Source organism: Coturnix japonica, chromosome 14 (assembly GCF_054131305.1).
Source record: "Coturnix japonica strain WE chromosome 14, WE-NBRP24, whole genome shotgun sequence".
NCBI classification, from domain to species: domain Eukaryota; kingdom Metazoa; phylum Chordata; class Aves; order Galliformes; family Phasianidae; genus Coturnix; species Coturnix japonica.
In genome coordinates, this window is record NC_140676.1 from 16,305,533 (window position 1) to 16,322,240 (window position 16,708).

The following is a 16,708-nucleotide window of genomic DNA, read 5'->3' on the forward strand; positions in this document are numbered from 1 at the left end:
AGGCAGCCTGTACCCTCAGAGAGTTAACAGAGGTGATAAGCACAGGTCTTTGCGTTCGAATCCCAAGCCCCAGTACTGAAAATCATGATACATGGATCTTCCAGCAATCCCAACCCAACTTCAAAGATTAAAACATGCCAACAGTTTGCAAGGCCCCACGTATGGCGCAGCACGCACATGCTGTTCTGCCCTCAGACCCACAAACTGTAACTGCAGGCGGTTGCAAACAAAACTCATTAGAACTTGTTAGTAAAGGAGAAGGAAATGGCACCACTTCAAATAGCTGGAGCCTTTAATCAGCATGAAGAGTTTTGTTCATTTTTAGTGCCGTGCATAGCAATGGTGTGAAGAACATTCCACGTGCCCTGAACAGACCCACATGAAAGAGTTAACCTGTGGTAATTCAGAGCAGAGCGCGCATGAAATTGAAGTGGTGAAAAGGCTCTTAAGAAACCGAGAATTAAACTGAAGATCTACTCAGGTAGTTGCAGTGAGTTGCAGACATACCGGCGCTCCTCAGCAAGGAAGTTTTCTTTCAGAAGGAAGAGTTTCTAACAGCTCTGCCATGGCTGCCCAGCAGGGCTACCGTGGCTTCAAGTCATTGCTTAGGATGGGCTGGTGCGGTACAGAGCAGACTCATTCTCCATACCAGATGCATGCAAGCACATACGCTAAACCTAAGCTCAAAAGCATTCTGCCAAACAACGTAAACCAACAGCGCCAAGGAAGAAAGAAAAAAAAAACACAACTCACCCACTGTACTCACTCACACAATTCCCCATTAAAGGAAATTCTTTCAGGGCCTTCTTGAGTCTTTTAATCATGTCTTGAAACTCTGGCGAGCCATTGATTCCACAGTGTTCTGATGCGCTACAAGTTGTGCAAGCTGTGAGCAACAGGCTGAACTCTGCACAGAGTGATACACCTACTGCACCTTCATGTTTACCTTCGGGGGTTGGCCCAGGGACTTGCCAGAGCGCCCCAGGAGAGCACTGAGTTACAGCCCTGCCTTCTTAACTCTTCCGCTGCTTCCGTGCATGGAAAGCAGGTCACAAGCCACTGCATCAGGGTTTTGGTATGACAGCTATGGTCTTAGTCATGTTAATTAGCTAAGGAAAAGCAGGTTCAGATTTCAGCTGGGGTCTGAAGAACTTAGGCCAGCCCACTGTTAAAAGTAAGCAAACATCTTGGGCTGGTATTCCAACCCATTTTAGTGTCTGAACCAGATACGTACTAAACTGCAGCAAGGAGATGTCATCAAGCCACAAAGTCTGTGGGAAAAGTTTCCCTTTAACTTAACAGTGATGAGAGATCCTGAGAGATGAAGCATACATAGACTGACTCAGTGAGCAAAAAGCCAGCCTGTAATCAACCCTGCCATCACACAGGGGGAACAAAAGGGGAAAACCTCCTCGCTCCTTAAGCCACAAGAACCAAAGGCACGATTGCTTTTCTTTGTGCAGTTGTCTAAACGGTTAAAAATATATCAGTGTCCAAGAAAAGTAGAGCAGAGTGTCTGATAAACAAAGTGCTCTTTGAGATCAGAACCTAATCTTTTATAAATTCACATATTCTTGTTGACTGCAAGCGATACTGAAAGCTATCCCCTTATTTGGGATATTTATAGATATTTTGCCAGGGTGGATTCTTTGATGCCTTGCGTAAGAGCATGTATTTAGCTTCTGCCATAGAGGGTGCAGCCTCCTCTGTCCAAGCCTTTTGCTGTTCCCTGCTTTACTTCAGAAACAAACTTCAGAGGAAATGAATTACTTCCCTTAGAGTGCTCTGCTCCTCAGGCACACAGGGCAGAAACCACACAGACACTGCTGGCGGAGGGAGGAGCCCTCCATACACACAGCCAGCACGTCTTTTCCAACAAGCTGAAATTATGCCTGGCAAAGAAGCATGACGTAGCAATGACCGTCCTTCAGATAACGCATTACTGAAATCATATACCTGAGATTTGCATGTGGACAAGCTCAAAACTGTTTTCAAAGCAGCTTCCTGCAGGGTCAAACGCCTCCGCTTCTTCCCTCAGCCTATCCTGCTCTACAGTGTCTGCATGATGATGTGGTCTGACCTGCCTCAGTCTCCTGGGAACAGGAAACGTGTCATTTTTCATAAGGACGGTGGCACCGCAGCTATTGTGCGACCCACACCTTGCTCTGCTCAGTGCTTCTCCAACAGCGATTAATAAACGGCAATGAATACGAGGCAGATAGAGGAGTGAGTGATTCTGGGAGAGCACTCATGGGCCTGGGTCAGATCTGGAGGTCAAGCTGAGGGACAGCAGCCCTGCATAAGGCAGCCCTTGTGTCCAAGCAGCAGAAATTAGTGACAGAAGCACAGCAAAGAGTTGATGTGGCCCTACACTCAGCTGAGACTCCAATTACTTTGATGTCCACTCCTCCCCAGTGGACATCAGCAAAGCAGTAATCCATTGTACTCACACAGTTTGAGATGAGGGGGCCTGACAAGAAAGATGGCTTAGTTTTACACAAAAAGCCCCAGGAACTTGAAGATACGTTTAATTCCAAGGTGATCCTTTGGAGACCCCCCCAGAGAACTTAGCAGTTTTAAGCTAACAAAGCTAAACCAAATCCGAAACTTACTGATTTAGGAAAAAATGCAGAGAGGTTAAAGGTTTGGGGGTGGTCAAAGGCCAACTTACACTTAAACCTCCATTCCAAGCACAAACTGCTTCATCTCTGCAAACAGTGCTTGGTGGGTACAGAAAATCCCTGCCAGTGCCTCCTGCCCTGCAGTTTTCAACACTGCCATGTGGCAGCCACAGTTGCTTCAGAGGAAGGCTTTACAACTGGCAATCACTGATAGCTAAGCCATATAGTTTATTCCCAGTTCTTATTATTTAGGAGTTAATTTATTCCTGAGGCATGAGAATTGGTACCCATTTATTATTACTTTGCAATGCAGTGTTTGCATGGATAATGGGAGTGCATTTCCTAATCCAGCAGAGACGTCCTGCTAAGCTCTTCAGTGTCAGTGAAACTGAATGGCAACGAGTTCTACATATTAACCTTGCACTTCCAAAATCACTTTTCTTTGGTCATTTTTACCTTTTTCAGCCTTTCCATTTACATTCAAAACACACACAACATATAAAATGGATAAAAAATATCCATTTTAAATGGATATAATAAGCATTTCACCCCAGATATAACAACGATAGGGGCCTTTTGTAGCTATGGGCCAAGAAAACTCATGTCTGTTGATCGTTAACCCTGTTCCAAACCCTTTTGACCACCGTCTTAGGAGTGAAGTTAGTAATCCCAGCTTCAGCTATGAAGAAATGCTTTCTTATCTAAACCAGAATGGAAGGAATACACAGACCTCACTACCTGAAATATTTCAGTAAAAATACTGTTTTTATCTGTAGTTTATCCAAGTCTGGCTCATAGAGACTATAAAGGAAAGTCAGGAGTGACTTGTGGCTGTGAAAGGAAACTACTCAGCTTAATACAGAGCTGGAATGGAAATGGCTGCACACAATTCACCCGCACCTCAATTTACAAGATGCTGCAATCTACAAACAGGGCTGAACGATTTTAGTTCAGTTCTGATGTTGTTTATGAAGATGGGAAAGGAAGAATCAGAAAGCAGAGCTGCAGTTTTCTTTCAGGAAATGGCTCAATCTAAAAAGCTGCTACTGGGTGTAAGCAATGATCTCTCAATGAGAGGAGAGACTTTATCTTGGGAAACTCCCACAGCAAGGTTCTGATCCATTAGATACCCAAGCCTTTGAAGAAGCAGAAAGATGGCTTTGTTTTGTCTTTTAAACTTCTGTGTGGGTTCCACCACCATTGCTTACAATGGCTTAGGCCACAGATGTTGTCCTGTTATCCTTTCCGAGGTCAGCGTTAGCTTTTGCCTGAGAATGCCTGCTGCACACATACACAAAAGCCCCACAAGAGGTCTGAGAACACCCGGTTTCCATTCCATTACAGTGTGGCTGATGTGACTGCTGATTTTCAGCAACATCTAATCCATCTATAGTTTTTTTGGCATAGGTATCACGTCAGCACTTGCCTTCACCTTTGGGACCACCCTACACACAAGCCTGGCTTGTCCTTTGGAATGAACTCATATGCAGCCAAGCTTGAACCACCACAAGGATAAAATCACACCAAGCTCTTTCATATGGTTTTCCCAAACAACCATGTATTTTGCCAGTGCTGTTTGAAGGATAAAACGCCTTTTCTTGGTGATAACTTTAAATACCTCCAGACAGCCCTGCTTTGTGGTTATCTTATCAATCTCTACCAGTGTTGTAATCCATTGAAAAGTAAGGAAATATTGGGCATTTATTTGATTTGCTTTCAAGACCCCCCAGTAATTTGACATTTTAAAAGCTTATCTTATTTTCCAGGTCATTGGTTTGTTTTTTTCAGTGCCTTCACTGTTGTTGGCACTCTCAGAAACATGTCACGTTTGTCGACTGCTATCTTCCTATCTTCCATTTCCCTCTAAGCCTCTGCAAGCTTAACCAAAAAACTTAAATAGCCTTTCCAAGCATTTCTTGGCCTGAATTAGCACTAACCTTTCATAAATACCTGATGAAAACAAGTTCAGCATCATCTGTAAAGACTCCTGTCTGTGTGAAAATGGAAGTTGACAACCCTGATCCTCACCTACTGGAATATTAAAAAGAAAAGACAAAACTCTTAAACGGCATTCCTTATTTTTTGGCAGCATTAGGTTTCTCTGTCTGTAAGTATTAAAACTTCATCACGCTAACAAAACAATAAGTGAAAATAAAGACACCCACTGCCCAGTGTTCTTCTAGCCGCTGCAGTGTTCCAGCGTGTTTCCTTTTTGAAACCACAGAACAGCATCATTAGAAAGAAGAAATTTCAATTCTAATGTTTGGAAAACTGCTTTTTGACTCTATCACCGTGGCTTACAGAAAAATGAACAGCAGTAATACTTCTGGAATGAGATAGGATGGAATGACCACCTGCCTTCAATAATATGGGTCCAAGGGACTCCAGCAAGTGCAAAAGCACAGAACAGGAGAACAGCACCATCTCTAGGGTGGTTTAAGAACAAGTGCCAGCAGTGCGTGCAGCCTTTGGTCTTTTACTGCAGGTTACCCCTGTAAGCAGCTCTTCTCCTTGGATCATCTCCCTGTTCACCAGAGGCGACCACACAAACTATTTTAGTGGCACATGGAAGGGAGTGAACCTCCTGATGGCAATGCATCTGGTAACACTGCTGATACTGACACAAAGCCACTTCCTCCAGAAGATAATGGAAAATATGGGGTCCTCTAAAGGGAACACTGAGGGCGCAAACCTCTCCGATGCAACCGGTTCTCCAAAGCTGCTTATTTCTCCCCATTTAATTTAAAGTAGATTAGACTCTTGTGAAGAGTTATTCCAGCCTGGGTACATTCCCCATTGTCTTCAGCCTTAAACAACAGCATGCGATGTATCTGGGGGAACTGCTTCGAATTTAAATCTACCAAATCCAGCCCACTATCACACTATGCTAAACCTTATCATCACCACCTTACGTTACAAACCCCAAGGCTTTCCAGGTCTGACAGAAGGCAGGCAATCTGAAAAGCAGTGCTGGCCTCCCTCCATGAGAACACCAAGCAGCTCTTCCCAATTGAGATCTAAAAAGTTAACTCTGCTCAATGCAATGGTCACTCCTGGTCAGTTAAGACTTATTTATTTCACTTCAAAGGCAAACAACGATCAGCTTACAGTAAGCTGGCGTAAACTATGCTCACACAGGGACTTCTGTTAGCTTAAGTCAATTTACAAACCATTTTAAATCTAAAATCACTGTCATTTTCTTTAACAGATAAGGCAGTATAGGAGGAAAAGCCACAAAAAGGCACTGCCATTACGCAGTTATTTTGTGAGGCTCACACGTGTAAGTTTTGAAGTTTACAGAATGATCCATTCCCTACCATTATTGCTTCAGTGAATAATGCAAACGCGGAGTTATTTTGGAACTGGTCTGTATAAATCACTAACTTTGGAAGACCTGGGCCAATACATCCATGGCCGTGCTCTGCACTCAGTGAAATGCAAACTATACCCACACCATGGACTGCAACAAGCATCTCCAGCCCTACATCATGGCATGGCAAAGAGCTCCGTGATGTGTTGAAAACAACGGGTATCTGGAAATGTTCTGATCTGTGTCATGTTCTGACACGGCCAAAGCAGCACGTGAGTCCTTGATAGGGGAATAAACCACAACCTGAGCCATTCAAATACCAGGAATTTACAGGAGTAAAATAAACAACCTGGTCAAATACTCTCAGACAAAATGAAACATGATTTTAGTAAATAATGATTAAGAAAAATGCGAAAAGAGATCACTGAACAAAATCACCGGGCAAAAAAGAAGCAGTGGGCTCTGCTGAATGCAACACAACTGGGGGGCAAAGTATGTTACCTGCTAAAGGCCTTGCAGAAGGCTGACTGCTTATTTTATCTACGATTACTTTTCACACGGTTAATTTCTGGAACATGGCAGAGATGCTGCAATGTCCTATCAAGTTAATTAGCATCTCTTGTTATCGCACCTATGTGAGATAAAGTGAGCACGCCACCTTTTATGTCTCACAGAGCTTTTATCTCTAGTTTTCAATAGCTGCCCTTCTATTTCTGCAGAGGAATTCTTTAGCTTTTCTCTAACACAAGAATTATTTCTTCAACTGGAAATTCAGGAAGATGTATCAGATTTGAAGTAACATGGCAATCAGACCATATTAACAGATCTGCGAGCACAAACACCAAACAGTAGGTGCTGTCCCTGGTCATTATTTCTTACTGATAACTGATATCACACAAAGATTTGCAGAATATGCTTTAAGATACCTAAAATTAATACGTTTTGAGAAATGTACGCAATGTAATCAAACCCCTTGTTTCTTCCCTGTTTGCTAGCATACACAGTGCAGTGTACAACAGAATGAGTAAAAAAGAAAGGATGGTTACCTGGGGATTTTCTTCAGGATCTGAGTTGGTGATGGATGGCTCGTTATTTTCTGCTCAGAGCTCTCCGGAGACTTCTCCTGTGTTTCCTCTTTGTCTTTTGCAAGCACGTCTGCGATAGCAGACTCCACTCCACTCTTGTGCTGATGGTCAGCCTTCGGTTCAGTTTGTGTTGGCTCACATCTATACATGAAAACAATCGATGGCTTCTCACTGGAGTCTGATTTTGCCTCGCTGAACCAGTGATGCCGCTGAACCGGAGGAGGGGGGAGCATGTGTATCACAGTCCCATCCAGACCCACCAGTTTCCCTTTCTCTCTTTCTTTCTCTCTGTCTTCCTCATCGTCGGTTTTTCTGCGGCGGAAGAAGCTCTTAAACGATATCCAGCGTTTGGGTTTGGCATCAGCAGCTCGCCGAACTTCGGAGTGCAGGATTGACTCCGCTTCTGTCGACCTGGTGGGACTGTTGGGTTTGGCCCAATTGCTGAAATGCCTTTGCAGCAGATTACTAGCGTGGTAGGGCGAAGATGTGGACCGCGGAGGAGGGAATGGTGGTGCTTGTTCTGTTTTGGGACTGGTGGCAATGGGGGTGCCTCTCACGGGCTTTGGGGAATTGGTGGCAACTGGCTGTGAAGCCGTGTCCTTCTGCATTTTAATGGCAGTGCTTTCCGTGGCCTTGGATGACTCTACTTCAGACTGGGATGTAAACAGAGATTTAGGTCGTACTAGGGTGTTTTTAGCAGCATCCGCGTCAGGAGGTAAGGAATACAGCTCTTCTGCACTGCAAGACTTGGGCCCAGCCTGCGGCGTTTCTGGAGGAGATTGCGGAGGCTGGATGGAAGCCACAATCTGTGAAAGCACCGTGTTTGCATTCTCTCTACTGCTGCTTCCAGTGGGAGCAGACGCCTCTGGGCTCACATCTGTAGGCTCTTGTGCTGCCTTCTGAAATCTTGGTGGGGAGCTGCGGTCAGAACTATGACTTCTCTGTGGTGATATCTGACTTTTACCGAGACAGCTGTTAAACTCTTGCACCTTCTGAGCCACAGAGCCCAGTCTACATTCAGTGCTACTCGTCACCCCCTTTGCTTCAGTGGGTTTGGCTCCTCCGCCTTCAGTCATTTTGCTTTCTGTCTCAATTTCTTCGTACGTGTGACTTATTACACTGGTAGTTTTATCTTTGATAGACAGCTCTCCGCTGGTCCCTAGAAAGCTTTTGTAGATAGCCAGGTTATCATATGCATTTGGATTGATTACGATTGGAACTTTAATGGCATTTTTGGAACTCTTAGCATAAGTGGGCTCATCGTGGATGATAATGGGAAAAGGTGGCATGCCAGCATTATTATAGCTGTTGAATTTTATCTCAGATAAATTGGGGGACTTGACTGGGATTGTTTTAGAAGAAAGGTTTGTAGCTGTAGGTGAAGTAGGAGCTGACTTGTGGCTCGTCTTCCTGGGAGGAACAGAAGGTCCAGAGCTGTTAGCAACTAACTCCACCTTTGGTATCTTCTGCCTAGGACTAGTACTAGAAGTCCACACTTCTTGGTATCTAATTGCACTGGATTTTTTCAGATTGGCGTTGACTCGTGCAGGTGATGCTGCAGAGGATTTAATAGGTGTTCCTGGGGTTACTGGAGAACTTGGGTTAGATGATGTATTTTTGGCTTCTGAGGTGTCGGTCTGACTCTCCTTACATTCATTAGTCATGGCTGCTGATACATCCACTACGGTATACGGCTTGCAAACTGGCTGTTCCATATTCACCACTCTGTAAGGTTTAGCTTGCTCTTCCACAGGCACCAAATTTATAGTTACTGCTTGACCGCTGACATCCGAGGAACTTTTATTCTCTTGCTTATCAGTCTGCACAGCAATTTTGCCATCCTTCTCTTCCAGTCGAAGAGCAAGGACGGCCTTGTGGGTTTCTAGACTCTTTGGAACATTCCTGGAAGCTTTTGACACATCCTTCACTTGTTGACTATCACAGAGACTTTCATATTCTGGTTCAATCAATTTGAGGTCCTGGGGGGTACTAGGAGATAATCCTCCATTACAGAGCTTCTGTGAAGAGCTGCTGGCTGTTCCAGAACGAGACTCTTCTGTCAAAGAAGAATCGGGAGACGTAGAATCAGAAGATACCATGCTCTGAATGCTCTCTTGCCCATACAGAATCACAGTCTCTTCCCCATAACCATTCAGAATTTCATCGTAACTGTCGTCGTAATCCACAGCACAGATCCTCTGCAGAGATTTGTTTCTAAGAGGCACGGTATTCCATTTTTTGTCAACACAGAACTGAACAGGAGACAGAGTGTTAGCTCTAAAATTAGCAAAGCGAGGTTGGCCCCTCATCCGAATTTCCATTGCTAGCAATTCTTCATCACTTTCGTCCCAGCTCTCGTGCTCTTCCTGCACGCTGCCAAAAAACGCATCATCCTCACTCTCATCTCCGCTAGAGAACTCTGGGTAACAGAAACGTCCTCCTTCATTACTTATGACCTCAGTGCTTCCACTCAGAATAACATGCTTACTGTGAGAATCCTTCATTCCACCCATCATGCAGCTTGGAGGGATCTTTCTTTCCAACGACCTTTTATAGCAGTTATTTATTCTCCCCAAGAAGGTTTCTCTCGAGTTCATTTCACTTCCAGTCAGCTGAGGCGCGGTATCCAAACCTGCGATCTCCTTCAAAACTTCTGTCAGTCCATTATTATTATTATTTGGTATCTTCCCTACACCATCACTGTTGCCGTAAGGCCTAGGAACATGGCTGTAGCCCTCAATTTCATCTTCGTTATTATTGTTCAGTGGTTTTTTGTGCAAGACAGCTTTGTTTCGGTTCCAACCCGCAGGCACCGATTTATTCTCACAATGATCTGGAGTGCCGATTTCGCCACACACCCCCTGCCCGTCTGCTACCATCATGGTGGGCTTCACAGCTATCGTGGGTTTCTTTGCCACAGGCGGTCGGAAACTTCCCGTGTTTCTGCCACGCTGGCTGTTGCTTTGGTTTGCATTGGTTTTCAGATTGTCATGCGAGAGGGTTTTTTTTTCAGACACTGGGGGTAACTGATGCAAGCTTTTTGGCTTAAAGCAGTTCTTACATTCACCGGGTTTCCAGACGTGCTCAGTGAAGGTGTTGCAAGCAGACATTTTCCCAGACCTCAGCGCGTGACGCCGTGCTGTTCAGTGCATGGTAGGACCTTTGTCCGCGTGCTTCCTTTCTGCTCACCTGGTATGGCTACTGTTCTGAGCAGCAATCATTCTGAAACAGCAAAGAGAATGGGGACAAGAATAGGTAAAACAGGCCAGATGATGTATTTGCTATTTCTAAACACGGTGAACGACGACTCAGAATAACCCACTGGCCTTTTGCTGATCCTAGCTCTTTTTACTCGAATTTGCAAACCCGCTCAAATGAAATGCAGAAAAAAAAAAGAAGTTGCAATTATCATCCTTCTCAGACATGAAGAATTAAAACGTTGGCAGCTAAGTCCTGCATTACACAGCGCAGAGAAAGAGAGAAACGGCAATGACTGAGAACACAGAGTAATTCTCTTGACAAGTTCAGGACCATTGACCTTTATTTTTTACACAATAAATCAAATGCTGGGAAGAGGATATAAAACCAAGGATTAGTGCAAATTGCCTCCAACATAACCGCTTAAATATGGCACAAAAAAGTAATAGTATGCTTTACTCTCAAATGCAGTTTTAGATTGTTTTAGCTTCAAATGTGAACGAGCTCAACTTAAGTGGCAAAATATGTCTGAGCAATTCTAAACTCTGCCATTTTAGCACTTTTTTTTCCAGCAGAGTTGAATTATAACTGGACAGATGCTTTGTTTGACAAGACAGCCTGGAATGCCGTGCTGGAAAACCAGACAGAAAAATGCTGGGGCAATCTTTCTGGAAAGTCACTGCTTGTTCTCCTTCAGCTTGCAACTGGTAATTAGACATTCCTGCATCCTCCAAACAGAGCTATGGATTTTTAGTCTCTGATTTGTTTTGCATGCAGTCTTTCCACCTAACACCCACACCAGCCCTCCCCGAAGTAACAACTGAAATGCAATCAGAAATTCATTTCCAAGTGAGTTCTCCTCTCTCTCTGATTTCCTGACACCATCGGCCTTGAGGGAAAACTGAACACAACTGTTGTATTTTACAGACACTGGAGCATCCTGGCTGTGAGAGTTTATGAATGAACTACTGAGCCTGGTCCCCCCATCATTGTAGCATAACTCAAATACGATCGGAGACGTTTTACTGAGATGAAAGAATCCACATCTGTAGCTGCTTCTCTAAACACAGGCACCAAAGAAACAAGGATTATATATTTTTACATGTTCTGGTGAAAACAAACTTGCTGATCATGCAGGTACATTGAAAGCGTAACAACAAACACATGTAGCTGGAGATGCAGCTCTGTCCATAGGCGGTGGCTTTTCAGCAGGACAGCTGTGCTGCACTCTCCGTGGCCACAACTGGTTTCCATCAATGCAGCAAACAATAGGAGCCGTGTGTCACACTGACACTGGCATGACTTTGTCAGTCTCCTCACGTTGTGCTGTGATTTGGCACAAGGCTGTCCTGTGGAGCTGAAAGAGCAGCACAGTTCCAACAGCAGATGGGGCTGCAGTCTAACTGTATTACAGCACAGTGCCCTCACACACTTGCTACCACAGCCATCCTATTCCATACATCGACTAAATATGTTTCCAGACACAGCTTTTGGCCAGAAAGTCGGTGCCAAAAGCTTCCTCCTCTGCATGACCTAACACAGCAAGACCGCCAGACTGAGCTGTGCCCAGCCTTCAGCCCCTCTTTTATCCACGTGCTGAGGGAAGTGGAAGTGCCTCTGTACTGCTCTGCTTGTCGGTTCTATACCTTGCAAGCCTGTGTCCGGCAACCAGAAAAACTGCACTATGTAATTCTGCTAAAATATTAGAGAGAATAGAGAAATGCTATACCCTACTCAACTCCTTCTTTTCATGTATTTAACAAATACAAGGAGGAAAGATGCACTAATTGCAATATTTTCTTGGCAAATATATTTCTCCATTACAGAAAATCTCCAAGCAGACCATTGAAACAGAAGGATTAGTGCAGCTGAGTAGAGTTTTTACCATTTAACTGGGTAATATTATTTCCCAGAAATGGCACGAATTGCACTCGCTCTGCAATCCTATCACAACACAGGCACTTTTATGGCCTGCTAGGCAATGCTTTTCCTGCTAATAACACTGGGTAAAATGAGAAAGCACTGTAGTATTGCACACCCTCATGGACGTTTTGCTCCTGTTTTCCCACTGGCCGTACTCGCTCCCATTTGCTCAGACACACTGATATAGATCAGCTCTCCTGTCATTCACATGAGTGCTATGTAGAAGGCGTGCATGAGAACTACAGGAGTACACAGGATTTACATAAGGCACGTTAGAACTTTCAAATCTCTCACCCTTTAGCACCAAATGGGAAGGGACTAAACACAGCTACACGCTCTGATGGGACTGCTGACACAGGCAGGAGCTGCTGCCTGCTTCACAAGGGGATCCTGTGAGCTGCAATGCCACTGCCTGCAGCTGTTGCAAAGAGGAAATGCGCGCTTTCAGACCAGAGGAAACGTCTGCTAAGCAAAACAAACAAAACAAAACCACCAAAAAAAGAATTCCAACGCTGAGCTCTTTCCGTACTTTGAAACCAGATGTGCTCCTATGCTATTATAGATGAAGTTCACGTTGACCTTTATAGGTGTAAAGAGGTACTGCACTCTAAAAAGAATTCTGGCAGCTTCACTGATGTACAACTGCAGACATCTTCTTCTGGTGCTTTCCTTTCCCTTTAAAGACAACCAATGCATTTCTGTTCCAACTACGGAATCGCTACTATGAGTGATAATGACGATGCGAGTGATTATGAGTGAAATGAATGAGATCTTCATTCAATACAAATAAAACCCGTAACATCCTTCACACGTTCAGGATCCAGCTCCCTGGGCTGCTAACAGCTGCAGCTGGACAGGGGGCAGCAGAGCCTGCTGATGAGAACACACACAGAGGCATGAAAAACATTCCTCCAACGTGCCATCCCGACATGGTTCGTCTCTGCCCCACTGCTCAGAACTAAAAAGGCCACGAGGAGTTCCAGGCAGTCCCACGTGAGACCTCCTGAGCTCCACTGGTATCTCTGCTGCTGTGCTGACAGCTCTTCCCATGGCTGAGGGACGTGACTACACATGCAGTACTGCTGCACGTGGCATCCTGCATGGCAAAGCTTTTTGTTTAAGCTGATAAATGCAGGTACTTGCAACTTTTACCCAGAAACAGCAGCACCATGACGTTCAGCAGCAAATATTCACCAAACCACTCAGTGCCAGGAATGAGCAAAGACAGACAATTCAGCTGCGGTAACACAGCCAGCACAGATCATGGTACTTCCTTCACCAGGTGCCTGGGTCAGCACTGAGAGGCTTAAGGACTAAATCACTCTGCGTATGAATGAGAAACAACACCACTTGTTTCGGCAGCTGCACACAGGAGAGCTCAGCCTGGCCCTGTTAAGTTGATATAAAACAAAGAGCAATGCCAAAGAGTATTTCACTTTCCAGGTCAGAGTCAAGAGGACGCCAGGTTTGGAGCTGAGGTGCAGAAATGGAGCAGCCCCAGCTCAGACGTCCTCCCATCAGGAATGGAACCTCGCACACAAATGCACTGGTATTTCTGTAGCTCTCATCTGTTGACATCATCTTTGCTGAGTGCACGCAGCCAGCAATAAACATGCATTTTGAGCATTTTCCCTTTGTTCTAAGTAATTTCAGGCTGGCGGCTCTCCCTTAGATGCATGTTGGCTGAATCACGATGAAGGCCTTCTCCGGTAATACTTTACACTAACGTAATCCAATTAAAAGGAACTTAATTGGTGCGCAACATTCCCTACAATTTCAACATTTTAAAAATGAATAGTCTCAGTAAGTACCAGATGGTGACATGCACTAATTAATCAGGCCTGCTCCATGAATGAGAGTATTAAAACGAAGGCACCTATTAGACATGTGTTTTCAATGCTGCATGCTGCAAAACCTCCCCTTAAATGAATGGCTGCTACATTACTGAGCGATACGTACACGCGTGCATTTCATCACTTGGTCTCAAATCAGTGGGTATTTGGTATAGGTTTCCTTTTCTGCTGCTTCTTTAACTTCAGGACACTCATGAGAACAGGCCCATGGGTGTTTTTTTTTGCCACACAATGAATCACAGTGATGAGCCTCTATAAGAGGCAGCAGCAGCCCACTGTACTGCTGGCAAATGACCCAGCAGGCTCTCACCACTGACAGGCATGTCCTCAATCTGACAAATCAGCGAGGGGAATCCAGCCTGGGCTTCCTCTGCATGAGTACACCACGAAACCACCACGGCTTTGTGGTTGAGCCTGAAGTGCTTGCAAGGATCTGGGCAGCCACTGATCATCACACGCAGCGCTGTATGTTCAACATCAGACTGAAATCGTAGCTGTTCTCAGTGTCAGGCATACACATCTGTATATCTAAATATAATCAATAACATTTTGAGGAACTTGATGAAAAAGCCCCAAATGTTCCAGCTTTGTGCCCCATCTCCTGCCTGGTGGCTGTGGGCTCAGGCAGCCAGCACAGGTAACTGGCACTGCAGATGTGACATCTGCCAACAAGGCTGTTTTCTCCTTCATGCTGGCAAAACAAAGCACACCAAAAAAACCCAACTCCAAAACAAAGAACCTTCTCTAATTTTACATCCTTTGTTCAACTTCAAAGGAAACCAGACTCCGTGTGAAGCTAATGGCAACATCTGTTCTGTACAGGGAGCGCAGCACGGAGAGCCTGGCAGACAGAAGTCATGGTCCCCAGCTTACAGGCAGTGCCCAAAAGCACTGCGCTCTGAATGACCTCACAGCACTTATTAATACAATTCAGATTAAGCAAAAACTACATAACAAGGTGCTGTACAGCATCGCAGCAGAGTTTGGGTATAAAGGCTAACATATCAACACTTAGAGACTCTGATGTGTGACACCACGGTCAGCCACAACACATAGTTTGCTGCAGAAACACCAGGAAAGCATGTGAACGAAGCAATGGTGTGATGGACTGCCACAGCTTTATCCACACAGTGGGCTAATATTCAGTGAATACCTGATCACTACTCATAGCCATCATTTCTGCTAAGAAAATTTGTCTTGGATAACGTTTTCTTCTGGTCTGAACTGAGTGCGCTGGTATCTGTTCAAGGCCATACAATGACAGATGTGCAGAAAACAGTCAATCTCTGCTGGATATTATAGAGGTGATGACCTTAACTTTAGGTCAACATAAACCACGAGGGTTATGCTGCTCCAAAAGTAATGCCTCCTGTTGTATTATCTTACGCTGTAGTGGATGCTGTTGGTGTGGCAGTAGTTCTATCAATTAGTGCTATTTGTATTCTGTGGAAACAAAACAGGAGGCATTACTTTTGGAGCAGCCTATGCATAAAACTGCCAACTTAGTTCAGAACCGACCTGCAGCATCATGCAGTGAATACCATGGGGCACAGCACAACAGAGTCAATGCTGAACGAAGCTCTGTAAAAGTATAGTAGCAAATTTGCTGTAATAGTCCGAAACAATCAGGAAAACCACTGGGAGCTTTTCTTCCCTAACCTCCCATTCTTTACCATCTCTCAGTTAAGAAGTGCTTAAATGACATTAATATTTCACAAAGGCAAGTGAGTGAAGGAAACCCTTGAATGTTTTTTTCCACGTAAAACCTGTAAGAAAAGAAACATGATGGAAATAACCAACGAAGCGCAGCAGAAACCTGCCCTTGGCTACACAATCCGCGATGCTTCAGAAGAGAACAGGCATTTCTTCCCAATTTACCTAACCCGAAGAGATAATGCCACAGAGCAGCAAAGAGGCAAGAAATATCCCGAGGATCTACGCAGGTAATGTGATTAGATTCTGCACCATCACATTTACAACACAAAAATACGGTAAGGACAAGCTCTCACAGTTGGTTTCCAGGCCCAGGAGCCCAGCCAAGGCATGTATCTGAATGCAAACTTCTAAGTTCTGACAGGAACAGATTCTTACCTTGTGAAAACTGTTAACAGAGTATTTTTCCTTTTGGAAAAATCATCTTTTTTTTCATTAATATACTGAGAGTTTCTAATGACCGGCTATCATCCAGACAGCACTACTGAGCGTATTCTTTTGGGACACCTTCCACCTGCACAGGAAATTAGCTTTCCTTTTCCTTCCTCCCCACACCCCAGTAAGCCAACCCCATAAATACTGTTTACTGGGATGCCTACAGGTGGCTGCATACAACAGTCCAAGATCTTGCAGTAAATTATGGACAGGCACAGAAGCACATCTGCTGGGATGAACAGCACTTGAAAAACACATCCTCAAGTTTGAGGCATTTAAGTTTGTCTCTAATCTGTTCAAGAAAAGCTCTAAGGATTAAGTGTAGCATTCAGAGAGTGCACTGTATGATTATACCTCCACCAGCCTACCTACTACTCTACTGCCAAGCTACTATTTCTACTCACTGATCCATGTCCTCTTCCCAGGCTTACTTGAGATCCTGCCCATTACCTATTTCTCCAGCTGTACATGGAAACATCTGCAATAGGAAACGTCACAAAAGTGTTAAACTTCTCGTATTCCCAATAAAGAGCAATGAACAACCTGAAAAACATCGCACTGCTTCTGCAG

At 44.5% G+C, this 16,708-nt stretch overlaps 1 protein-coding gene across 15 annotated transcripts in view; it reads right to left on the reverse strand.

Moving 5' to 3' along the window:
• Window positions 1-16,708, reverse strand: part of PEAK1 (pseudopodium enriched atypical kinase 1) — an 81,735-nt gene that overhangs the window by 20,661 nt on the left and 44,366 nt on the right. For 9 of the 15 annotated variants that reach the window (XM_015872446.3, XM_015872445.2, XM_015872439.2 and 6 more), the window contains 2 exons: window positions 6,978-10,238; window positions 754-870 (listed from right to left, as the gene is read on the reverse strand). In XM_015872446.3, coding sequence (XP_015727932.2) covers window positions 754-870; window positions 6,978-10,126 — 3,266 coding nt within the window. In that variant the 5' untranslated portion in view covers window positions 10,127-10,238. Of the gene's footprint in view, window positions 1-753; window positions 871-4,585; window positions 4,653-6,977; window positions 10,239-16,708 lie in introns of those variants that run through there. The other 6 variants (XM_085515837.1, XM_085515838.1, XM_015872450.2 and 3 more) reach the window with 2 other exon arrangements.